The 22,778-nt window shown below is 34.6% G+C and overlaps 1 protein-coding gene across 2 annotated transcripts in view; it reads left to right on the top strand.

The window, feature by feature from the left end:
• Positions 1-21,727, top strand: part of XPO4 (exportin 4) — a 130,538-nt gene extending 108,811 nt beyond the window's left edge. For both annotated transcript variants that reach the window (XM_036743679.1, XM_036743680.1), the window contains 10 exons: positions 437-596; positions 1,138-1,307; positions 2,886-3,060; positions 4,234-4,527; positions 5,775-5,955; positions 10,765-10,883; positions 11,642-11,772; positions 12,703-12,820; positions 13,814-13,906; positions 16,991-21,727. In XM_036743679.1, coding sequence (XP_036599574.1) covers positions 437-596; positions 1,138-1,307; positions 2,886-3,060; positions 4,234-4,527; positions 5,775-5,955; positions 10,765-10,883; positions 11,642-11,772; positions 12,703-12,820; positions 13,814-13,906; positions 16,991-17,188 — 1,639 coding nt within the window. In that variant the 3' untranslated portion in view covers positions 17,189-21,727. The remainder of the gene's footprint in view (positions 1-436; positions 597-1,137; positions 1,308-2,885; positions 3,061-4,233; positions 4,528-5,774; positions 5,956-10,764; positions 10,884-11,641; positions 11,773-12,702; positions 12,821-13,813; positions 13,907-16,990) is intronic.
• The last annotated feature ends 1,051 nt before the right edge of the window (positions 21,728-22,778 follow it).

Below are 22,778 nucleotides of genomic sequence, written 5' to 3'. Positions count from 1 at the left end.
GAACTTCTGATTTAGAAATGACAGAGATTGCACAGTAGATAAAAAGATTAAGATTCCTGGGTGTTGGAGTTCACAGCTTCCATTTGGTTTCAGAGCATAGAATGTAATTCAGTGCTCAGCCTAATTTTTCTGGGGTGATGGTTTATTGAGGTATGAATTCAACATATCTTTTTCTTAGTCACTTTGTAATAAATCATTTTAAACCCAGAACCTCTCTAGAGCTCATTAAAATCTTGAATCTTGCAAATATCAACATTTACTACTTCTATCAAAAACATATAATAACATACCTGTCTATATCCCTATTGACAAAGAACTGTAGGGTTAGTATGGCCAAAATCCAGACTATTAAGAAAGGAAACAAAATTTGTTTTTTAAAAACAATGTGAAGTAGAAAGATATAAAAGAAGAAATAACCTCTGCTTTTTGTCCACAGGTTATTGTCTGCCATACTGAGGGTTTCAGAAGTTGAATCTCGAGCAATAAGAGCAAATCTAACACATCTACTTAGTCCACAAATGGGAAAAGATATTGTTTGGTTCCTAAAACGATGGGCAAAAACCTATCTTTTGGTGGATGAAAAACTATATGATCAGGTTAGAATACAAAATTGTGTAACCTTGTTTACATGTTTGTTGGTGATGATTACTAGCTGTAAAAACAATTTTGTTTTCCTTTGGAATTTTTTCCCCATAAAATCAATTCAAAATCCAAGAACCTGGAACATGTTAAAGTTTAAATGAAGAAAAAACTAATTTCTTTCTAATACCTAATAGATTAGGAAGTTCTTTTCCTTATTTTACCTACACAATTTGAGTAAATTTATTTCAATCACTTAGTCAATTAGGTAACAAATTACATTCTTTTAATGTTTGTACTTTAGTTATAGGTACATGCTTATATATAGGCTCATGTAGAAGTAATAAATGTTAGGGGATTTCATTGGGAAATGTGAGTGGGTGATACGTGAAACACTCTTCTGGTCTTTATTTGGCATTTGAACACCCAAAATTGAGGTAAAATAAAATGAAATAATTTTCAATTTGTTCTTTTTTACCTGCTGATTTTTTTTAAACATATGCTCTGACTTAGCTTTTGTTTTGATTATTTGATTTTTTTTCTTTTGGCTTTCCTAAGATAAGTCTGCCATTCAATACAGCATTTGGAGCAGATACAGAGGGTTCTCAGTGGATTGTTGGCTACCTCTTAGAAAAAGTCATCAGTAACCTTGCAGTATGGAGTAGTGAGCAGGATCTTGCAAATGATACTGTACAATTACTGGTTACTTTGGTGGAAAGAAGAGAAAGGTAAACATTGAACTGATTTAGGCTGATTTCTCCCTCATTCCCTCCATTTCTGTCCCTTTTATATTCCTACTTTTCTTCACTTCCTAGTATTATTTCTAATGTCTGAGATAGATATAATCCTCATTTTTCATCAATATGTATTCCCAAAAATCACATAATTGTCAAAATTGAGTGTTATGTTTCTATCAAAGGATTCAGCAATACATAAGTATGTAATTATAACCAATAATAAGTTGTAAAAGCAAAGAAGACATGACTAAAAAACCTCTAATCACTTACAATAGTAAAAATTATTATGCTCTTAATTATAGAATTTTAGAGCTTGAAGAGACCAAGATCACATGAAAACTTTTTCATTCTACTGATGAAGAAACTGGCAACCAGAGATTTTATCTAATTTGCCCTGAGATCACACAGCTAATAAGTGGCAGATCTAGATCCATAATCCAGGTGCTCTAATAGTAGATAGACAGTCTTCTCATTATACTAGTCGACCACACTTAATAAAATCCTTTAAAGTAGGTGCTAATGTACTAGACAAATTATAGAAGGAAGCCTCGTGTGTTGTAAAGTATGTTCAGTTATACCTCTACTATATAATGTTTTAACTGATCCTGAACTAAGTGATAGTTTTAAGACTAATAAAACACATACAGCCTATACTTGTTTATCATTTTATCATTTCCTCCTATCAGAATAATTTTAGGGACAGATCATCAGAAAAATTTAGAAAGGGGGTATATAAAGATGTTAATAAGAATTTAGCTTTTATAATAATAATTAATCTATATGATCATGAATTAGAGTAGTCTGGTAACTGAATTTTTTAGTTAACCATTACTAAATAAATTTATGCCTGTGGTTATAAAGGTAACAATGAGAAGAGAGGATGAATGATATTCAGATGAAATAGTTTCTTGATGCAGCTACGATATTAGATCCCTTACATCCTTTTCTGGAGCAACAAATTAGATTTTTCTAGTGAAACATGAAAAAAAGAGGGGATATATGAGAAACATGACCTACCTCCCTTCCCCAAACCGCCACCCCCCCCCCCCAAAAAAAAGAAACTAGTAAATTCCAACACTGCTTATTTTTTATTACCCTAGAGGAGACAACATGATAGAGTAGAAAAGGCTCCATATTTGATGTCAAAGATCTGGGTTGAAATCTCAGTTCTACTTATTACCTTAGTGATTTTCATCGACTGATTTAACTTTTCTGGATCTCAGTTTCCTTATCTATAAAATTAGGCTTGTTCTGCATCATCTCTTAGCTCCCTTCTGGCTCTAAATCTATGATCCTTTAGTTGTGTGTGTAGTTTGTTTTTAATAGAATTTGTAAATTGGTTGTATCTATTACATGCATAAATTGAAATTGCATTCTGATATTACAGGCTTTGCGATACCTGGCTCATATTTCTAAAGTCCTTTGTAAATTATTTTTGAAGAGCTTTTCTTTGCATAGTCATCCTTTAAGTGTAGAATTTCAGGTCTTTCTACTGATAAACTTTGCCCTTAAATTCAATGTAAGCAATTAACTTTATGTTGGGTTTGCTGTTTTCCCCCCCTCATGTAGGGCAAACTTAGTAATTAAATGTGAAAATTGGTGGAATTTAGCTAAACAGTTTGCAAGAAGAAGCCCGCCTCTTCACCTCTTATCAAGTTCTGTGCAGAGAACACTCATGAAGGCTCTAGTTTTAGGAGGTTTTGCTCATATGGACACTGATACAAAACAGCAGTACTGGACAGAGGTAATATTTTATCTATCTCATTTGTAGCTTCTAGTGAAACAAAATTATAACTGTCTATATGATACCAGAGCAACTTATTAAAAAACTAATTTTAGTTGTTTAATCTTTATGACATCAACCTTTTAGTTTTTTTTTCCCTGAGTTTATTTATTAATGCCATATAATGTTCCTGTTGTGATGGTATTGAAGATTACCAAGTTGTTAACATTTGGACATGTTTATGACCAGTTATTACTCAGCTTCATTTTCCCAAAAACAGGCTGTCATAAAGATGCAAGCACACTTATAAAGGACAGAGTTTATAGGTAGGGAAACATTTCCAATCTGTGTTGAGACAAAAAATACTATAGAGAAGAGGATTAATTGGACTGTTGACATGGTCGTATGGCCCTAAAGAAACTTGAATTGGAAATGGGAAATAACTGGCAAGCATATGCATGCAGGTGGTCCTACTGTGTTTGCATGATAGGTAATGCTAGTACTGTGGGACAAAAGCTTTATTACAGTCTGTATAACAGGAATCTTAACACTCATTTCTAGAATCTATACAGATTGACCATAAAGTGAGGGGTTCTTAACCCTTTCTATACCGTAGGAACATTTTTATTAGTTAGCATTATCCTGAGTTCAGAAGGAAGGATCAAGCATATTATTGTTCCACTTAATTCTAGTTAAAATTATTCCGGTAGTAGTTTACTTAATTCATACTATTTTAGCCTGTTGTAAAAGTTGTCATTAAGTATTCTGTATACATGGGGAAAGTACTGCTTGGCAGGGGAGGTATCAGTACAGCTTTTATTTCATATGCTAAAATAATGGGAGGAAGAAAAGCATTTTCTGTTGGACCTGTGACAATGTGGGCTCAGTATTAGAGTGCTTTATCTATTTAGTGCAGAAATGGGGTGTTGACCACCCCCCACCACCCCCATGCCATCTGCAGAATTGTGAGTGGGCAGGGAATGGTATTTAACTTCTTTCTCTGCTTTGTATTCTAGGGTTGGCCACCCCTCATACTGAACAATTGATAATTTAGTTCAAAATACTTAATCCCTTACCTTTTGTGTGAGTGTGTGTGTGTGCTCATGAACCATAAGAATATTTTTGCCTACTCAGGCTTCCAGTTGGTAAATATTCACCTTCTAAAATATCGACCTTGATGCCTTGTTTTTATAGGTTCTGCAGCCACTTCAGCAAAGATTCTTGAATGTGATCAATCAAGAAAATTTTCAGCAAATATGTCAAGAAGAAGAGGTCAAACAGGAAATAACAGCCACATTAGAGGCACTCTGTGGCATTGCTGAGGCTACTCAGATTGACAATGTAGCAATCCTCTTTAATTTCCTAATGGACTTCCTTACGAATTGCATTGGACTGATGGAAGTTTACAAAAACACCCCAGAGACTGTTAATCTCATAATAGAAGTTTTTGTTGAAGTTGCACATAAACAGATTTGCTATCTGGGAGAGGTAAACACTATCTAATTTTATCCCTTTTGGATAAATAGTTGTAATAAAATGTAAAGAACTAATGAATAGCAGCTGGAAGTATTCATTTCCCCAAAGATTTGCAGAAACATCATAGACTAGTTAAAATACATCTATCAAGGAAGTAAGCATACTTAATAAATAAAATTCCCACTTCCAAAATGATGTGTGTTAGTTATCTCTTAATTTCTTTGTAACAAAATAGGCTACAGAATTAGAGTGATGTATCTGTAGAAAAACAGATTGATGGAATGTTTATTCATATAATAGGATCCTGCTATAGTAAAGCACAGTAGTAGAACATGGTGATTTAAAATAAATGCCTTCCATATCTCTCACTTGTAAATCATAGGAAAGAGTGTATACATTCACTAATTCTTACCTGTTTGCTAGGAAAAACTAAACCATCTGTAAAGACATTACTTTAGAAAGAGAGTTTGATAGCTAGAATTCAAGGATTTTTATTTGTATTCATTAGCATATTAATATATATCTTGTCCCAAACCAGTCTTTATGGGCTCTTGACATGTAATTTTCTCTTTGTTAGGTCTGAGGAACCTGCCCAAAAGTAAGCTTATACTTCTAAGTATTATAGTAACAAATCCATTACTGAATAGGCAGGATAGTTAGATTTTATGAAATTATTAATTTTCCCTTCCTTTTCATAAGTAGATCTTATAAGCAGTATCTGATAGGGAATAAATGTAATAATTGCATATCCATTCATGCACTTTCCATGGGAGCCTTTGTAAAAATCATTTAATATATAATGACTCATTATAAAATCACTGGTTGGCAGCATGACAAGGCAAAGCACTTAATATTTTTTATAAAAAGGGAGCTAGGTGGTGTTGGGGTATTTAATTGTTGAATATTAGTCTGTCATCAAGGCTGTCTCCTCCTCATTTTGCCAATGAGGAACTTGGTCCCAGCAAGGCAAAGTGTCTTGCCTTGGTCACACAGCTACCTAGTATTAAGATGGGACTATAAAGCCTGAGCCAATAAACCAAAGTTTTATCATTTTTATTAATATTTTAAACATTATTACAATCGTAGTGTTTACTTTTTATTCATTATTGTTTTAGAATAATCAGAAGCCAATCTGACAACTGTTGATCTGATTGCAAATTTATCTAGCTTACATAAAAAGGATGCATATTTTTTTTTGTTTTCCCAAGAGTATTCTGCTATATAGTATAATTTACTTCTCAAGTTTTTCTTTCTTGCAGTCCAAAGCTATGAACTTGTATGAGGCCTGCCTCACTCTGTTGCAAGTATATTCCAAGAATAATCTAGGTCGGCAACGGATAGATGTTACAGCAGAGGAAGAACAATACCAAGATCTCCTTCTCATTATGGAACTTCTTACTAACCTTCTGTCAAAAGAATTCATAGATTTCAGTGATACAGGTATGAGTAGACCGGTAATTAAATACCTTCGTGTTCTTCCACAATTTCTCCAAATAATTACACTCAAGAACAAGGAAATGAACATAGTATCTGATTCTTATTCTTTCATACTAATTTAAGAACTTCCAGGGATGAAGAGAGAATGAATAAAGTGGTTCAGAAGAAGATACTTAAGTTTAAAGTTTCAGATTTCAGTTTTCGAACTATCAACCATCCCATCCCTTTGGAATACTCTTCTTTCTCCTCTGTTAATACTTTTTATCCTTGTAGGTGTTAACTAAATCTTCTCTTGCACACTTGTCCTACCTTACACTACCTCAGGGACAGCATTTCTCCAATTCTATTCCTTTTGTTTAGGGTGATATGTATAGGGTTTCTGTGAGATCATTTCTGTAGTTGTGTTAATTTTTTTATATGGCAGTTGTTGGGGGATTTTGTTTGTTTCCTTTTTTTAATGTGTAAAAGAAACTTAATTTCCAGAGGCAGAATCATATTATGGAAAAAGCCCAGGATTGAGAGTCAGGAAACCTGGACTTAAGTTCTGGCTCTACAACTAACTCAGTGTGAGACTTTTCTGTGAAGTCCCTTCACTTCTGGGAGTGAGGCCTGAGTTTTCTTATCTGTAAAATGAGGAGGTTGAGCTAAATGATCACTAATGTACCTCCAGTTCTAACATTCACTGATTACATGATTTTTTTTCTACACAATTTTCCTGATTACTCTCTGCTCTAGACCTCTCATGGACTAACATTTCTGGAATGCTCAGTACATTTCAAGCCCCCATGTGGTAGTGGTTCTCAGATCCGTGGATTCATTCCTGACTTTTCACCAATTACACTCCCATACTTAGAGAACATCTCCCCACTGACATGTTACTCTTCACACTCAGTTCAGTCCAACAACCATTTATTTATGTGTCCGTTCTAGTTCAAGCATTCTGCCAGGGAACGAGGGAGTGGGGGATGTACAGAGTCCAGTAAAACAGTCCCGCCTTTCAAGAACCTTGCCCAACATCTAGGGATTGGGAGGTGGAGGTTAGGGCAGACTTTGTGTATGAGGTGTCACCTGAGCTGAAACATGAAGGAAGTTAAGCATTCTAAGAGAGAGAAATGAGGAGGGAAGAAGTGCCTTCCAGGACTGGAGAGAGCAGCCTTGAAAAAGGCACAGAGATGGAAGATAGAATTTCTATATATCCCCAATGAATTCTTCCTCTCAGCTTAAATCACAGAATCTGAGATTGGAAGCAACTTGAGGCCATCTAATTCAATACGTGCCAGACCGAGAATTAGCTCTGTAACATCTCTAACAAATACACATCCAGTTTTTGAAAACTCTGTAGTGAGGTGGAACCTACTACCTACTGCAATCCATTTTTGGACAGCTGGAGTTACTAGGAAGTACAGCCAGTTTCGTGTATTTACTTCCCTTCTAGGGAAGATGGTAAACTAACTGTAGTTGGCTAAGAAATAAATGTTTTAAGGAAATGATAAATGAGTATTTATTTAGATAAGGGCTTTTTCAAAATAATCCTGGCACTTAAAAAATGTAATGATATTATTTATAGAACATATAATTATGAGAGATAAGTTACCTGAAGCCCAACCAAATCTGATGCTTCCCAGAAGTACATTTTCACATCTTTTTCAGTCAATGATTGCTTACTTTGCAACATCCTTTCATTGTGAGGTGTTTAAAGAACATAAGTAGAGGATAGTCAATAAATAATTGTTTAATTCAACTGAAGTAAAGTATCCCCCTCCTTTAAAGGAAGGATTGTAGAAGCAAAGGAAACAATGTGGCAGTGAAACAGAACTATGTTACTTTGACACGGTTATGTAGGCGAGTTAATATTAGGGAAACCTATTTCTTGACAAAATTTTGCTGTATTGAGACTGCTCTAAGCAGTATCAAAATAGAAAACACCTTCACTTCTCAGTATATTGTTAGGAGGTTTAGTTGAACAAATAGAATGTTTAACCTATAAAAGAAGAATTAAAGAAAAAGGATTGCTGTCTCCAAGTATTTGAAGAGTTGTGACATAGAAGAGCCATTCAATTTAGTTGTTTTCACAGTCGTTGTCCTTGAGTTTAATTGTGATAAGATTTCTGTAATGTTATATTTTAATAATTTAAACTTCAATAATGTTTTAATGAGAATTTTTAATCAGCTCAAAAAAATTTTGAAAAACAAGAGAATAGCTGTTTTATTTTTTTACCAGGAAAGTCACTGAGGTGGGAGAAAGGTGGAAGGTTATATCCAGAAATGACTATGCCAGACCAAAAATGCTATTAATTCTCTCTGAGGAGAGGACATTAAAGAACGTGAGCAGGATTTTTTAGTGTAGGAATCCACAGATAGAGTTCTGTGGTTCTGTGGACTTAATGTGGGGGTAAAATTACACCTTTATTTTCACTAAACTTTGGCTTCCTTTTGTTGTTCTTTCATTTCACTTGTGTCTGACTCTTTGTTACCCCAATTGGAGTTTTCTTGGCAAAGATAAAAAAGTGGTTTGCTATTTCCTTCTCCAGCTCATTTTATAGATGAGACTAAGACAAACAGGATTAATTGACTTGCCCAGGGTCACATAGCTAATAAGTGTCTGAGGCCAGATTTAAACTTAGAAAGATGAGTCTTCCTGATTTCAGGCCTGGAACACTATCTGCTGCAACACCTAGCTGCCCCCATGGTTTCATTTATATATCTTAAAACATTATAGGTGGGGAGTAACTGCATTAGAGATTGCCAAAAGAGTTCATGACACACAAAAAGCTAAGACTCCCTAATTTAAGAGAATAATATCTAAGATATGTGGTACTCTGTATAAGGACAGCAAGAGCTCAACAAAGGGTAATTTCTACTGTGAATTGGCGTAGTTAAGGAAAGTAGTTATGGAGGAAGAATAACTACTGGGCCTTGCAATGTTCTCCATTTTCTCCATATTTGAAATCAGAGTTCAGCGGTTCCCAACCCTTTTGTGTATAAGAGCCCCCTTTTAAATGTAAAAAAAATTGGCATAAAAACATTAACATTAAAAAACCCATGGTAGTTGTAGTCTTAGCATTTTTTGGTTAAGAAAATAATTGGTGCTGTGGACAGAGAGCTGGGCCTGGAGTTAGGAAAACCTGAGTTCAAATCCTGTCTCAGACAACTGCTGTGTGACCTTGAACAAATCACGTCATTTGTCTGCCTCAGTTCCCCCAACTGTAAAATGGAGATAATAATAATAGCACCTACATTGTAAGGTTATCGTACGGATAAAATGAGATATTTGAAAGGCACTTTTCAAACCGTAAAGTCTCATATAAATATTAACTATTATAATTATCATTAATGTTATTAAAAAGCTATTAAGAGTTCAGGAGTGCTCTTAAATGAATTTTATCTATAATAGCATCTATTCACATTTGAAAAATAATAATACATAAATTCACAACATGCAGTCTACCTATTTATATAGTGTTAATCATTTTGTCAACATTTACACAAAGATAAAAATGACAGTGTTAGATGTATTGATGGTTTTAAAGACTGTTTGCAATGACTGCAGCCATTAATTTCATACATTGGAAACTCCTGACATAATTCATTGGGCTGCTTTTACATGGGGAATCGAAATCAATGTTTAAAAATAATTTTTCATTCTTTCACCAATGGATTTCCCTTATCACTATAAGAGTAGAAATCTCATCAAAGGATGCTATACTTGTCATTTTATTATGCCATCTTAAAGTTTCTGTTGAATGAATGAACGAATGTAAAAGATTTTATTAAGAGCTTACTGTATGAAAAGTGCTAGGGATACAAGTAGAAATAGGAGAGACAGTCACTGTTCTCAAGAAGCTCTTGTTCTAACACAGAAAAGACAACACAGAAGTTTCACCAATAAGTCTGAGTAATAAAAGGATTAATACAGGAAAAATTCTATTAAAAATTCATTTGACCTGTATCTGTGCCATTTTCTTTCTCTCTAGCCATCTTTATTTCCTTGTATTTTTTCTTTGTCAAACTTTTGAGAGAACATAATAATCTGCCTTAGCAAGTAAGAGGTGTACTCACCCCACCAGCACAATGACAAAATTTATCATTTTAAATCCACTCACTTTTTTTTCTGGTTTGGAGCATATTTTATTTTGAAGTTTATTTTAGCTTAATTTTGGGGGGTTTTTTATTCAGTTTCATTCTGTTTTCATTTTCAGATTTTCTCCCTCCCCTTCTCTTCTACCCATTGAGAGAGCAAGAAAAGTAAAGCCTATTATAAATATGTATAGTCATGCAAAACAAATCCCCACATTAATTTAATCAAGAAAGAAAGAAAGAAGGAAAAGAAAATATACTTTGATCTGCACTCTTGAGACCATCACTTCCTTTGAAATTGTGGTTGGTCATTGTATTGTTCAGAGTTCCTAAGTTTTTCTGTGATTGTTGTCCTTACCATATTGTTGTTATATAAATTGTTCTCTTGGTTCTGCCTACTTTACTCTGCATCAGTTGATGCAAGTCTTCTCAGGTTTTTTGGAAATTATTCTCTTCATCATTTCTTACAACATGTAGTATTCCATTGCATTGGTATACTGTAACTTGTTAAGCCATTCCGCAATTGATGGTTTTCCTCCTTAGTTTTTCTTTGCTACCACAAAAAGCTGCTCTAAATATTTTTATACCTATGAGTCCTTTTTCTTTTATCCCTTTGGGATATAGACCTAGTAGCATTATCTCTTGGTCAAAGGGTATGCGTGGTATTTTAACATAATTTTGTAAACATTTTTTTAATGATGTAACTCTGAAGTTTTATTACTTTCATTTCAATAGACGAAGTATTTAGAGGACATGAGCCAGGACAAGCAGCAAACAGATCAGTGTCAGCAGCAGATGTTGTTTTATATGGAGTAAACCTAATTTTGCCTTTAATGTCTCAAGATCTTTTAAAGGTAATTGAACAAAAACATGGTAATCAAAAATAATTATTTTTAAATTTTAAAGTTATTACCTAATGAATTATACCAGTATTGTTATGTATGCAAGGTGATGCCAAATGAAAATAAAGTTTTTCATTAAAAAAAAAGCCATATTATCATTGACTGAATCCTTGTTATCCTTCTACCTCACCCACTCAAACCTTAACCTCTATAACTCTTAGTAACCCTAGTGGTCTGGAATAGCCCGTTGGGTTCAAATCAGGCTATGCTAAGTCAAGATCTGTCCTTGTGGCGACTGAGGTCTCCATGATCATCAAGCCCCTCTCTTCTCATTGTTAATCCTACTGTTAACTTCTTTCAAAGTTAAGGACAAACAACTATTATTTTTGTCAGTACTTATCAAGTTCTTTTTGAGGAGCGGTAAGTTAGATAAAAAATTTGAAAGCCAAGTTTGAATAGTAAGACAGGATTGTTACCTTTCTCCACTATCATTTGGGCAGAGGTCAACCCAGTATTGTAGGAATGGTATATTTTGTGGTATTTTCTGTATCTACTCTTCCCTAAATATTACTGTGTTATTTGCTTGGTTTTTATTATATCTAGTTGACATGAAAAAGTATCATTGCTCTTATTTGTTTAGGTATTATTCCTTTTAAATCCCCAAGCCCTAGTACCTTGTAGGATGTTGCCTTTTTTAATTGTCTTAGTGGGAATAAAAATTAATACCAGAGACAAGACATAATATTTGTAATAATATGCTTCTTTGACAGTTTCCAACCCTTTGTAATCAGTACTACAAGTTAATTACATTTATCTGCGAGATCTTTCCTGAGAAAATTCCACAGCTTCCTGAGGACCTGTTTAAGAGCCTGATGTACTCCCTAGAACTGGGAATGACATCGTATCCTTTAAATGAATGAGCATTTGTATAACTTGACATTTTGGACAGAGAATAATATATTTGGGATTTTTATTCTCCATTAGTTCACTTTTATTTTCTCAAAATCTATTGTACTTTCTAAACTATCTTCATTTTGTTGTAGCCTTTGTTAGACTGTAAGTAATTTACCACACTCTAACCTCCTCTTACAGAGTGATTCCATGATTATTTGGGCTTATGTCCCAGAGTTATTCCTGAATTAAGTCTCTGTTTATAACAGACACTCATCCTGTGTCACTGGTGTGGGTCCAGGGTATTTACTCTTTGATTCACTGCCAGTGGACTGCCCTGACGATAGAGTACTATATCCTTTCATCTGTTGTATGTGTTAGAAATGAGCTGTTAACTATAGCAGTTCCTAAAACTTCAGTAAGGCATCTCAACATGACTTTAGTTTCCTTTTTGTTAAGTGCCAGGTAGCAGAGCCCTCCTCTTATGAGTCATTGTAGCAAGGAGTTCTTGAAGATGATTCCAGTGGAGTTCAAACTCTGGCAAGTTGTACTGAACTGGGAAGGTTTCAGTTACGTATTCAGCCATAAATTATTTATCTCTTCTCTAAGGCCTAGCCTCACTAAATTTTGGGAGACTTACTGTTAAATGTTTGTGCAAAAGTGATAAACGTTTTTAGCCACTGCAGCTACTGAAACTATCTACATATAAATGTTATACTCTGCCTCAATGTAAGGTATACCCAAACTGATTAAATTGCAGATCTCTGAAGATTATAGAAATTAAGATGCTTGATTGTCTTATATACATAGCTAGAAAAGCTGTCACCAGACTCACTAGTTAAAATTTTTCTGTTACTGTTAAAAAATTCATATAATGATCAACTGAGCATGCCAACAAAGACCATATAAATTAATTTTATTCTTTGACTCTTATGATTAGAATGAGTTCTGAGGTTTGCCAGCTTTGCCTGGAAGCCTTGACTCCATTAGCTGAACAGTGTGCAAAAGCACAAGAAACAGAATCACCACTCTTTCTAGCAACAAGGCACTTTCTTAAGGTGAGTAATCTGGATAGACTTGCAAAATCGTGTGATGATTTCAGATAGTTCTTATTTCTAACTTTAAGTTCTTTAAGAATGTAAAAATTATGTAAAAATCCTTTTGTGAATTTAACAAATTGATATTTTTTATTTTTTCTTTCTTTTATTTTTTGGAGGGGGGAAGGCAGGGCAATTGGGGTTAAGTGACTTGCCCAAGGTCACACAGCTAGTAAGTGTGTCAAGTGTCTAAGGCTGGATTTGAACTCAGGTCCTCCTGATTCCAGGGCTGGTGCTCTACTCACTGTGCTACCTAGCTGCCTGAATTGCTATTTGTTATATTGGATTGTGAAGGATAAAAAATTGCTGCTAATTTTATTTAATTATTAAACTTAAGGCATACATGGGGGGCAGTAAGGCCTAGTGGATAGAGAGCTAATCTTGCAGTCAGGAAAACCTCGATTTAAGTCCCATCACTGATTTGTACTGACTGTGTGACCCTGGGTAAGTGACATAAACAACCTCTCATTGTCACCAGCAGACTCTCTGTGAATGTACATTGTAGAGCACGTGCCAGTCTTCACTGGTAGTGAAAGTTCTCAATCACCTACCCTAAGCCCCCAAAGATTTCTCTATAACAATGAAATCATAGGTCTAGCCCAGAAAAAGAGCTTACATTGAATTCTTCCAACAGCTTAATTTTGAAATTTGAAAATTATTGTGATTAAAAACTGTTGGGAAATATAATTGTATGAACAGCATTATACCTTACAATTTTAAATATCTATGATGTATCATTAATTCGTAGGTGTTAAACACCACTTCTATAAATGTTGTAATTGACCTGGTAAATTTATAACAATGGTTTGGTTTTTTTTTCTCATTTTTAAAATCAGTAGATATGGGAAGGATGATTGAGTAGATTTGTGAGTCCCATCTTTCTACCTTGATTTTTCAGAATAGATGACATGACAGTGTACTCTTTAAGAACTTTCATTTGTTGTATGATTTCAGCTGGTCTTTGATATGCTGGTATTGCAAAAGCACAACACAGAGATGACAACTGCAGCAGGCGAAGCATTCTATACATTAGTGTGTTTGCATCAGGTATTACATGTTTATTATTTTTATTATTATTTCATGTTTTCAGAAGTTAAATCATTTTATAAATATTATAGCTGTCATGTGTGTCAACTGGGATTGATCTGACAAATCAGCAAGCTTTTTATTAATTGCCTACTATCTGCCAAGCACTGTGCTAAGTTCTGAAATAAAAAAAAAAAGAAAAAAAAAAAGACAAATCTACATTTTGGCTTATATATAAAAATAACATGGGAAGCCTATTATAATTTTTCCAGAGAAAGCCCTTTGGGCCTTAGTTAACTGTTTTGTTTCAGGGAGTACTAAGCTATTTTTCTATTTACTTTTCACAGTATGGTGACTTGGCATTGACCACGATATTTATAACAATGTTTATTTCTAGCAGTTTGATTAGGTTATGTAAGCAAGATTTTTGAAACTTCAGTCCTGCTTCATAAAAGGTTATATATAAAAAGATTTACTTGTCAGTAGTTCGGATATTATGAGTAGTCTGTTCAAAAACATTCTATTGCTAGGTGCTTTGGGTCTGATATCAGTCAGGCTACAGTGCTTATTCTCTCATCAGCCTTAATTTTGCTCTCCACAAAGATGAAATCATGTAATTATACAGCTAGAAAAGAATTGATCTAGTCCTCTCATTTTATAGATTGAAAAAACTGAGACCCCTCCACAAGATAAAGAGAGTTGCCACAGGTCAAGGCTAGTGACAGACCCAGAACTAGAACTTGGTTTCTTGACTCATAAGCCATTATTCTTTGTACTATCTGCTGCTGCCTTTCTACATCTATAAAATTTTGTCATTTGCAGTTAATGAGTAGTCAGTGCAGCATCTCTTTTGAAAGCATTATGAATAATCTGAGCTAAGTCTTAAAGGAAATGAGGAATTCTATGAGACAAGAATGAGGTGAGAATGCATTCCAGGTATAGGGGCCAGTTCAAAGTCAGGGAGATGGGAAGGAGATGGTGTCATGTGGTCAGGGAACAGCAATTACGATAGTTCAGCTAGACCAAAGAGCAGGTGTTCTTAATATTTTTTATATTATGTACCCCTGATTGTCTAGTGATGCTCAAAACTCTTTCATAGAATAAAATAAAATTAAATACATAGGATTACAAAGGAAACCATTTATATTGAAATACCATTATCAAAATGTTTAAAAATGGAGTTAATGGACCCCACATGAAGAACTCATACCATTGTGTGAAGGAAGGGGAGTAACGTATTATGAGGCTAAAAGGTAAGTTGTAAATGGCTTTAAATGCCAAACTGAGAACTGGGGCTCATATCATATAGAATATGAGACTGGATGGATAGATTTTGGAGTCTTCTGCTTAGAAATTATAATTCAGCCCATCAGAGCCAAGTGAGAGGGTGGGGAGAGAAAAGAGAACAAGGTCCAGTGTAGACTCTTGAGGTACCTCCACATTAGGAAGTGATGTAGATGATTAATCAGCCTAGGAGACAGAAGAGAATGGTCATGCTGGTAGGAGAAAAGCCCCAGGAAGTAGTATCTGTTTAGGAGAGAGTGGTCAACAATATCAGGTGCTTCAGAGAAGTCAAGAAGAATGGAAATAGAGAAAATATACAAGGTATTTTTCAAACCTTAAAACGTTATATATATGTCATCCATAATTATTTATCCAAAGAATTCTAACAGTTATAAAAAATCTAGGAAATAGCCCTGAGAATGAATTGTTTCGCCATTTAGTGTATTCATTATAAGACATTTTGCTTTTCCTATACTGAAGATTCTACAGTACATTTCCCCAGCCCCTAGTTTTTTGTTTTTACTGAGCTATTCCATAATTTTGAGCTTTAATTCTCAGTTAAAATGTACTGTTCTTGAAGGCAGTCATCACCCTCCCTTCCCCATTCTTTTATCCAGAATCCACTTCAGTTTATATTTTATCCAGAATCCACTTTTAGTTTATATTCTTAGTCTCCTCAGTGAATTCAGCAGCTGGCTGAATTGTAGTGGTTCTCTCTGCTGCCCCTACCTTGCTATCATTCTTAAGGACTTTATTATTCACATTAGCAATTCATCTAAACAAATTCTCGACTCCAATGACTCCCTTATTCACCTTTCTTTAGCTATACCTTGACATAGCCACAACATACACCTTGAATTTGTATTTTCAAAGGGGTTTCCTCACAAGAACTCCATAAGGTAGGATTCCAGTCAGTCTTTTAAAGGGAAGAAAACTCAGACTCAGGGAAGAGTTAAATGAATTGCCTGGTCATATTGCTAAAAAATGGATGAATCAAGAGCTCATACTAAGGTCATTTGTCTCTCATATCCAAGACCCTGGAATTCTTCTGCATTCCTCTCATAACCTGTCAGTTAGCTTACTATACTTATTCCCTCTTCACTATTCCAGTTTCTACCTCCCTTCTCCAGGACACCATTGCTACATGCCTGGACATTGAAATAACTAACCTCTTAACAGGTCTTCCACTCCCATTCTTCCTTCTCCAAACAGTCCGTCACATTTCTGGCAGCTTTGTCTTGTGTAGGCATAGATCTTGGCTGAGCACTTCTCTGTTCAGAGCCCTTCCATGGCCTTCCAAAAAAGCTCAAACTCCTTAGTAGCCTAGTAGTTAGGAATCTCCGCACTCTGACCTTACTTTACCTCTTCAGCTGTATCATATTCCTCCCTTCTGCTTCTGCTTTGTCTCTGTTCTTGGTTAGGAAGATCTGAGTTTGAATTCTGCCTCAGACACTGTAACCCTGGACAAGTCAGTTCACCTCTATCAGCCTTAATTTCTTCCTTTAAAGTGGAAATGATGGTGTACCAATTTAAAGTTTATAGAATGCTTTCCACACTCATTATCACCTCGGAGTGAAGTGGACTGGACAAATGGAATTATCTATATTTTGTGTACGGGAAACTAAGGCTTAGCTGTATCTTTGTTTTCATACTAATAAACTAAACAAACCAGTGTAATTTTGGTAAATTGTTTTCCAAGGACAAAGTACATTTGATAAATATAAGTTGTTTATATGTATGTAAGTTTTAAAGTCTTATAAAATCATGTTTTCCTCTCTTAGTTACTATATTTGTATTTGTACTGTATTGTTTCTTCATTAGGCTGAATATTCAGAATTGGTTGAAACCTTACTATCAAGTCAGCAAGACCCAGTCATTTACCAGAGATTAGCAGATGCCTTCAACAAGCTTACTGCAAGCAGCACTCCTCCCACGCTGGATCGTAAACAGAAGATGGCCTTCCTAAAGAGTTTAGAAGAATTTATGGCAAATGTTGGTGGTCTCCTTTGTGTAAAATAAACAACAAAACTATATGCTTAATTTAGACCCTTTCTGCATAATGCACTGAAATGCTGAAAGTTGACTAAGTCTTGTTCCTGTTTCTGGGTTCTTTGGCCATTTTGGATTTTGAAGAGCCTGAAAGTTTGTTATATAATTCAGTGACACAGGAGAGGTCAACTTTGAATCAGCTTCTGCTACTATGTGTTAGCCACAATCTGTCATGTGTGTTGTAGAATGAATGGCAATTTGAAATTTTCAAAATGAAATTCCATATATGTGCAAACAGATATGGCACCATGAAATATATATTCAGTGCCTTTTTCCCCGTTTGTCTAAACATAGATGGCCAGATAAAGGTTAGAATTTTTGTTACTGAAAACATTTTAGATGATGGAGTATTCTGTAGACATTCAAAGCTCTACCTGGTTTTGCTGTTAAGCTTTATTTTTTCCTCTCTGAAGATTGATATCATCATCCAGTGGGGAAAAAACAAACATCACCAAATGTTGGGCTTATTTTTTAACTTCTGTGTTTTATTTGTTTTGTTTTTCTACATCAACCCAGTGTTACAGGTTTATGTAATACAGGTTTTTATTTTTTCTGGTGCCTGAGATTCAGGAGGAAAAAAGCTGTATGTTTTGTTCCCTAAAAAGAACTTTAGGAACTGTAGCCATTTCATTGCCTTAATTTTTAAAAAGGAATACAAAAAGAGCAGGCATTTTGGTAAAAATGCAAGTTTTGATGCTTCAACAATTGGTTTAGGTTGTTAGCTGCTGTCTCCCTGTTTCCCCTTTTGATAGTATGTATTTCTGTAAACATGAGTCAATGAAAGGTTCATGTGTAGTCTATTTAAAGTTTGTTTTAATCCAACTACATTGCACACAGCTGTAACAATCTACACTGAATAGTTTGCTTAAGCAATAACATTCAAAGGGTGTAAATTATTGATTTATACAAACTATATTTTAAGTTGGGGCGTTAGGGGCAATAATTATGCTAGACTGGGACGTCGTACTCATTTCATCAGGAGCCACATAAATTTGACTTCAAAGGTAAAAAATACACTCTTAGATGCTCTACTATTTCCCACTTAGGTTTTGCAATCAGGGACTTGCTTTCCAGTGCTGCCATGCTCTCTTTAGTTCTGTGTGCCAGCTTAAATGATGAAAATGACCATGTTTTAACAAGCCACAAGCATACTGAACACAGTCTGAACTACAACAAGAATATAGCAAATGTGAGGCTAGACTGTATGGTGCTGTGCTGTGTGCACAATTGCAGGTTTTGGTAGGAAGGGGTGAATTTGTCCTTCCACTATGTTCTTGACACTTGTATGCTGTGGAATATTTTATGTATAACATCCACTTTTTACTCAGTTGTGTGTAGCATCACATTTGTAACTCTGTGCCATCTCCATCAGTTCATCTCAAGACAGTTACAGTCAACTAATCTCTAGCATCTAAATTCTATCCAATCCATGCATGTGACATTACATATGAATTCAAGGGCGAAGTGCCATCACTCTTCTGAGATACCTTTCTCTTAACTTAATCCATTATTAAATAAATTCTGGGCTGGAGCAAATCTATCCTAAAGACTGTTAACAAATCTTTTTTAGAAAAAATATTCAATTGATATGGCATCTTTCCATATCTTAAAAATATTTTCAATAAGACTTATCAAAATGCGAAGCTATTTTTAGATTTTCTAAAATCCCATTTTCATCCTACAGAATGTTAGATTGTTGCTATGTACATCAGTATCCACTTTATTTTGCATTGGTTTTCAATTTTTATTTTAACTAATGGACTCAGTTTTCTCCCATCTTGGACTCAGTAGTTATAGAGATGTGTGTATGTCCATCCCTTTGCAAAGGGTACTGCAACATGGATGTTGCTTTAATAGTTTGACTGGCAGGGGCAGGAATGAAAATCAAGTTGGAAAAAGAATTGGCGTAATTTAGTTGAGTGAGAAACATTTTAATGAATAAATGGCATTCATACTTAGTAAACTGCCTACCAGGATTGTAATATCTTTACCAAATATGCCAAGGCTATTAATATTAGTGCAATTTTGTGGGCAGGTTTTGAATAAAATAATATTTGCTTTATATTGGACCAAATCAAACCTCAGAGAATTAAAATGTAATAATATCAGATTGGGGAAAAAAAGTAGCAAGTGGATATGCTAATTAACACACTAAAACAGCTAAACTTTGTTCAGAGCTATGTTTGTTTTGTGAATGGGTGTGTGTGTGTCTGTGTGTGTGTGTGTGTATGTCTGTGTGTGTGGGTGGGTGTGGTTTGAATTCTTGCCCAGTGGGTATGAAGAACACTGTCTTATTCCAATAAGTTGACTTTCCTGTTATAACTGACTACCTGTTAGATTTTCAAGGATTTTTTAAAAAATTAACTTTTTACCCCCTTTATATGTTAAAGGGACACTGTCAAGTATTTTATCTCTAGACTGTGTGTGTGTGTGTGTGTAAATTGCTCCTCTTTATATATATCTTTCAACCTCAGATTTTTCCGTTCAGCTTTGTCTTTTTTTCATTCAGTTATTCTTTTCCTTCACTTTGCCTGTTTAGGTTTCCCAAGGCAAAATCAGGTTGTCTTTTGTTAGCTTTTGTGTTTATGTAGTAGTATTAAAAATGATGTCATCGTAATTTTAGCAGAAAAGGTTGGTTTGTTACTGTGCTACTTCTGCTGACTGGATGGCTGCCTCTTCAAATGTATTTACTTGACAGTGTCCTTTTCATTGCAATTATTTGGCTCTTCATGCTATCCCTAGATCTTTTTTGGATACATGGCATGTTAACTTCATTCAGTCCATTGAGTTTCACTTGCTGTGAATTGTGATCTTTTTAAGAAAAAAAATTTGCAGTTTTTCTTAGAAATTGTTTATAGAATTCAGTCTTGTTTAATTGTATACCATGTATCTGATTGTATAACATTTCTCTATTCAGGTGAAATATTTTACTCTAAAAAATTCCTGCATTTTCCCTTTTTTACAGTCAAGAATCTGAGTGATTCCTTCTCCTGTCCAAAATTTTTAATATTCCCATCCATTGTACTTAGTTTTATTAATCCATTGACCTAACTAAATGTCACATTTTCATTTTTCCCATCCATGTTGTCTTATCTCTGTTGCTACTTGTATGAATTCAAGCACCAAAAGGAAACCACTGTAATATTCAAAGATTTTAAGATTGAGTGAGTGCCATTGTGGAACAAAGAACCTGTCAATTGAACATTTTTTTTCAAAAGTTTTCTTCAATTAGAAAATTATTGATGGCCCTCTTGCAGCGCTCATCACTAAAAGTAGTTGTGTCATCAGGTGGTCTTAGCTGTTTCTATCACAGTTACTTAGACAATATGGGAGGCTGAGGTTTTTTTATTCGGAAGTAACCTTAGTACTTACTCTCATGTCCTACTAAATCAGAGAATAAAGAATTTGGTCCAGAGGTGGTTTTTTTTTTTTTGGTTGTTTTTGGTTTGGTTTTGTTTTTTGCCTTAGTAAGTTACAAAATTGTGAAAACCACTTAGCTACATGAGAATATGATAATGTTTGAAATTATTTTTAAATTGGAAATGTGTGGATATTCTGTGATTTGGCTCAAATCCTTTTCTAAAAAATCTGAGTTTAACCATTTTCTCAACAAAAAAAAATTAAATGTATTGTGTTTGGAATTTTAAATTGGACCTACTCTTTAAAAGTTGATATGAATATCATGGTTAAAGCTAAAGTTCAACATATCTTGACAAATTATTTAAGAAATGTGAAAGGTACCAGATTGATTGTAATGGTAACTGATGGGGCATCTGTAACAATAGAATATGCGTGGCCCAGGCACTGGTGCAAACTTTTCATTCACTCTATTCTAATAATCTAAATCAAGCCTCTTTTGGAGAGGAGGGGTGTGAGGTAATAAGAAATGCTTTTGGCCTCTAGGTCTTTTTATTTCTGGACTCTTTTCTAAAGACTATAGCAAAGTGACTCTGGTGATGGTTCTTTTATAGAAGTTAGGAGAGTGTGGTATGCACATTAATGTCCTAGGACTAACGCCACAACTAATTTTGTTCTTGAACAGTTAACAGCTGCTTAACCACAGGATCTTTTGTGGTTTGTTAATCATCCAATCATCAGAGGTACTTACCCATCTCTTTGTCCCTCCCCTAACACCATTCCTCATTCCTGTCTGTAAAATGAGGCTTTAGTTCCTTTCCCTATCAGTCTTCATTCCTAGCACCCTTAGCTGTTAGGAGCTGCTATCATGTACTAATAGCTAATTTTCCTAGCCTAAAATTAAATACCACATCTGCACTAGATACCTATCAACAGAGTCTGACCCAAGTGTGTTCTGAGTACAGACCTTCGGGTATACTGTACTACATAAAATTATGACACATTACAAATTTTGGTATTGTGATTTGGTTCTCTGTACAAAGAAAAGCTCCATGCAGTGAATTTGTGGTTTTATGGTCACAAAATGTTAGCACTGCTACCATACAGTACGTGTAAATTTTAAAAAATTTATAAATATTAAAATTTTAAACATATACAAAGACTTTCAGTTTTTTTTTTTAAAGAGACCCAGGGATAGATATAGTATGTTTAAATATTTACCTCTATTGAGCATAATTGATGAAGGTATAAAAGTTGCATTCTCTTTTTCAAAAGATGCTGCAATAAGACGTTAGGAAGCAAATCAAGGCTGTGTAATTGAGCCAGTTACAAGCTGAATATCAAACTGATGAAATTCTGTTTGTATTTTTTTAATCCATATACGGGGGTTAAAAATATGTCTTTTTCACTAAATATTTTTATTACATTTTTGTTTTGACCATGTGTGATTTGTTTGTGTTCTTGGGTATTTTCCAGGCTTTTACGAAACTTCTTAAATCATGTTGGCTACTTAAACCATCATAGAGTAAAAGTGGAAGAATTCATTTCGCATTTACAAAGATCATTTCAAATTGGCTATTAATGAATTGATTTACATCAATAAGATAAAGTACACATTTGCATGCCCCTTTTGGGAGAACCTTTAGACCTCATGTAAAATAAAATTCCACTGTCTTTCCCTCTCCCCCCCAAAAAAAATTAGTTTTGATGATAAACTATGGTGGTTATCCTTAGAATATTCAAATACTATAATGTAGCCAACCCATGGTCCTAGAAACATGATTCATTTTGGTCAATTAAACTTCTTTAGTCAGATTTGTGACAAATTTATATTCGCCTTTGGGTTAATAGTAACTTTTGGAGGCTGCTTTGAAATATCCTATTTATATAATCTAGGCGTTCAGTAAGAAAAAGGGAGACATCTACAATATGTTCAACCAGTTATTCGTTGGGAATCGGTAATTGTGTCTATCTTTTGCTGCCCAAGTAAAAGAATAGAATATATCACCCTGAAAAAGATCTATTTCCAAGAGTAAGGAACAACATGGTGTAATGGAAAAAGTTTGAGCCGGATCAGTGAACCTGAGTTGTAATTCACTGTGTGCTATCCATGAGGCAGACCTCAGCTTGCGTATCTATAATAATGAGAGGTTTGGATTATGTAACTTTTAAGGTCCCTTCCAGCTCTAACATTCTAAGGATC

This window comes from Trichosurus vulpecula, chromosome 2, assembly GCF_011100635.1.
Source record: "Trichosurus vulpecula isolate mTriVul1 chromosome 2, mTriVul1.pri, whole genome shotgun sequence".
In the NCBI taxonomy this organism is placed as follows: Eukaryota; Metazoa; Chordata; class Mammalia; order Diprotodontia; family Phalangeridae; genus Trichosurus; species Trichosurus vulpecula.
Note: the sequence above shows the minus strand (reverse complement) of the source record. Positions and strands in the feature narration are given on the sequence as shown.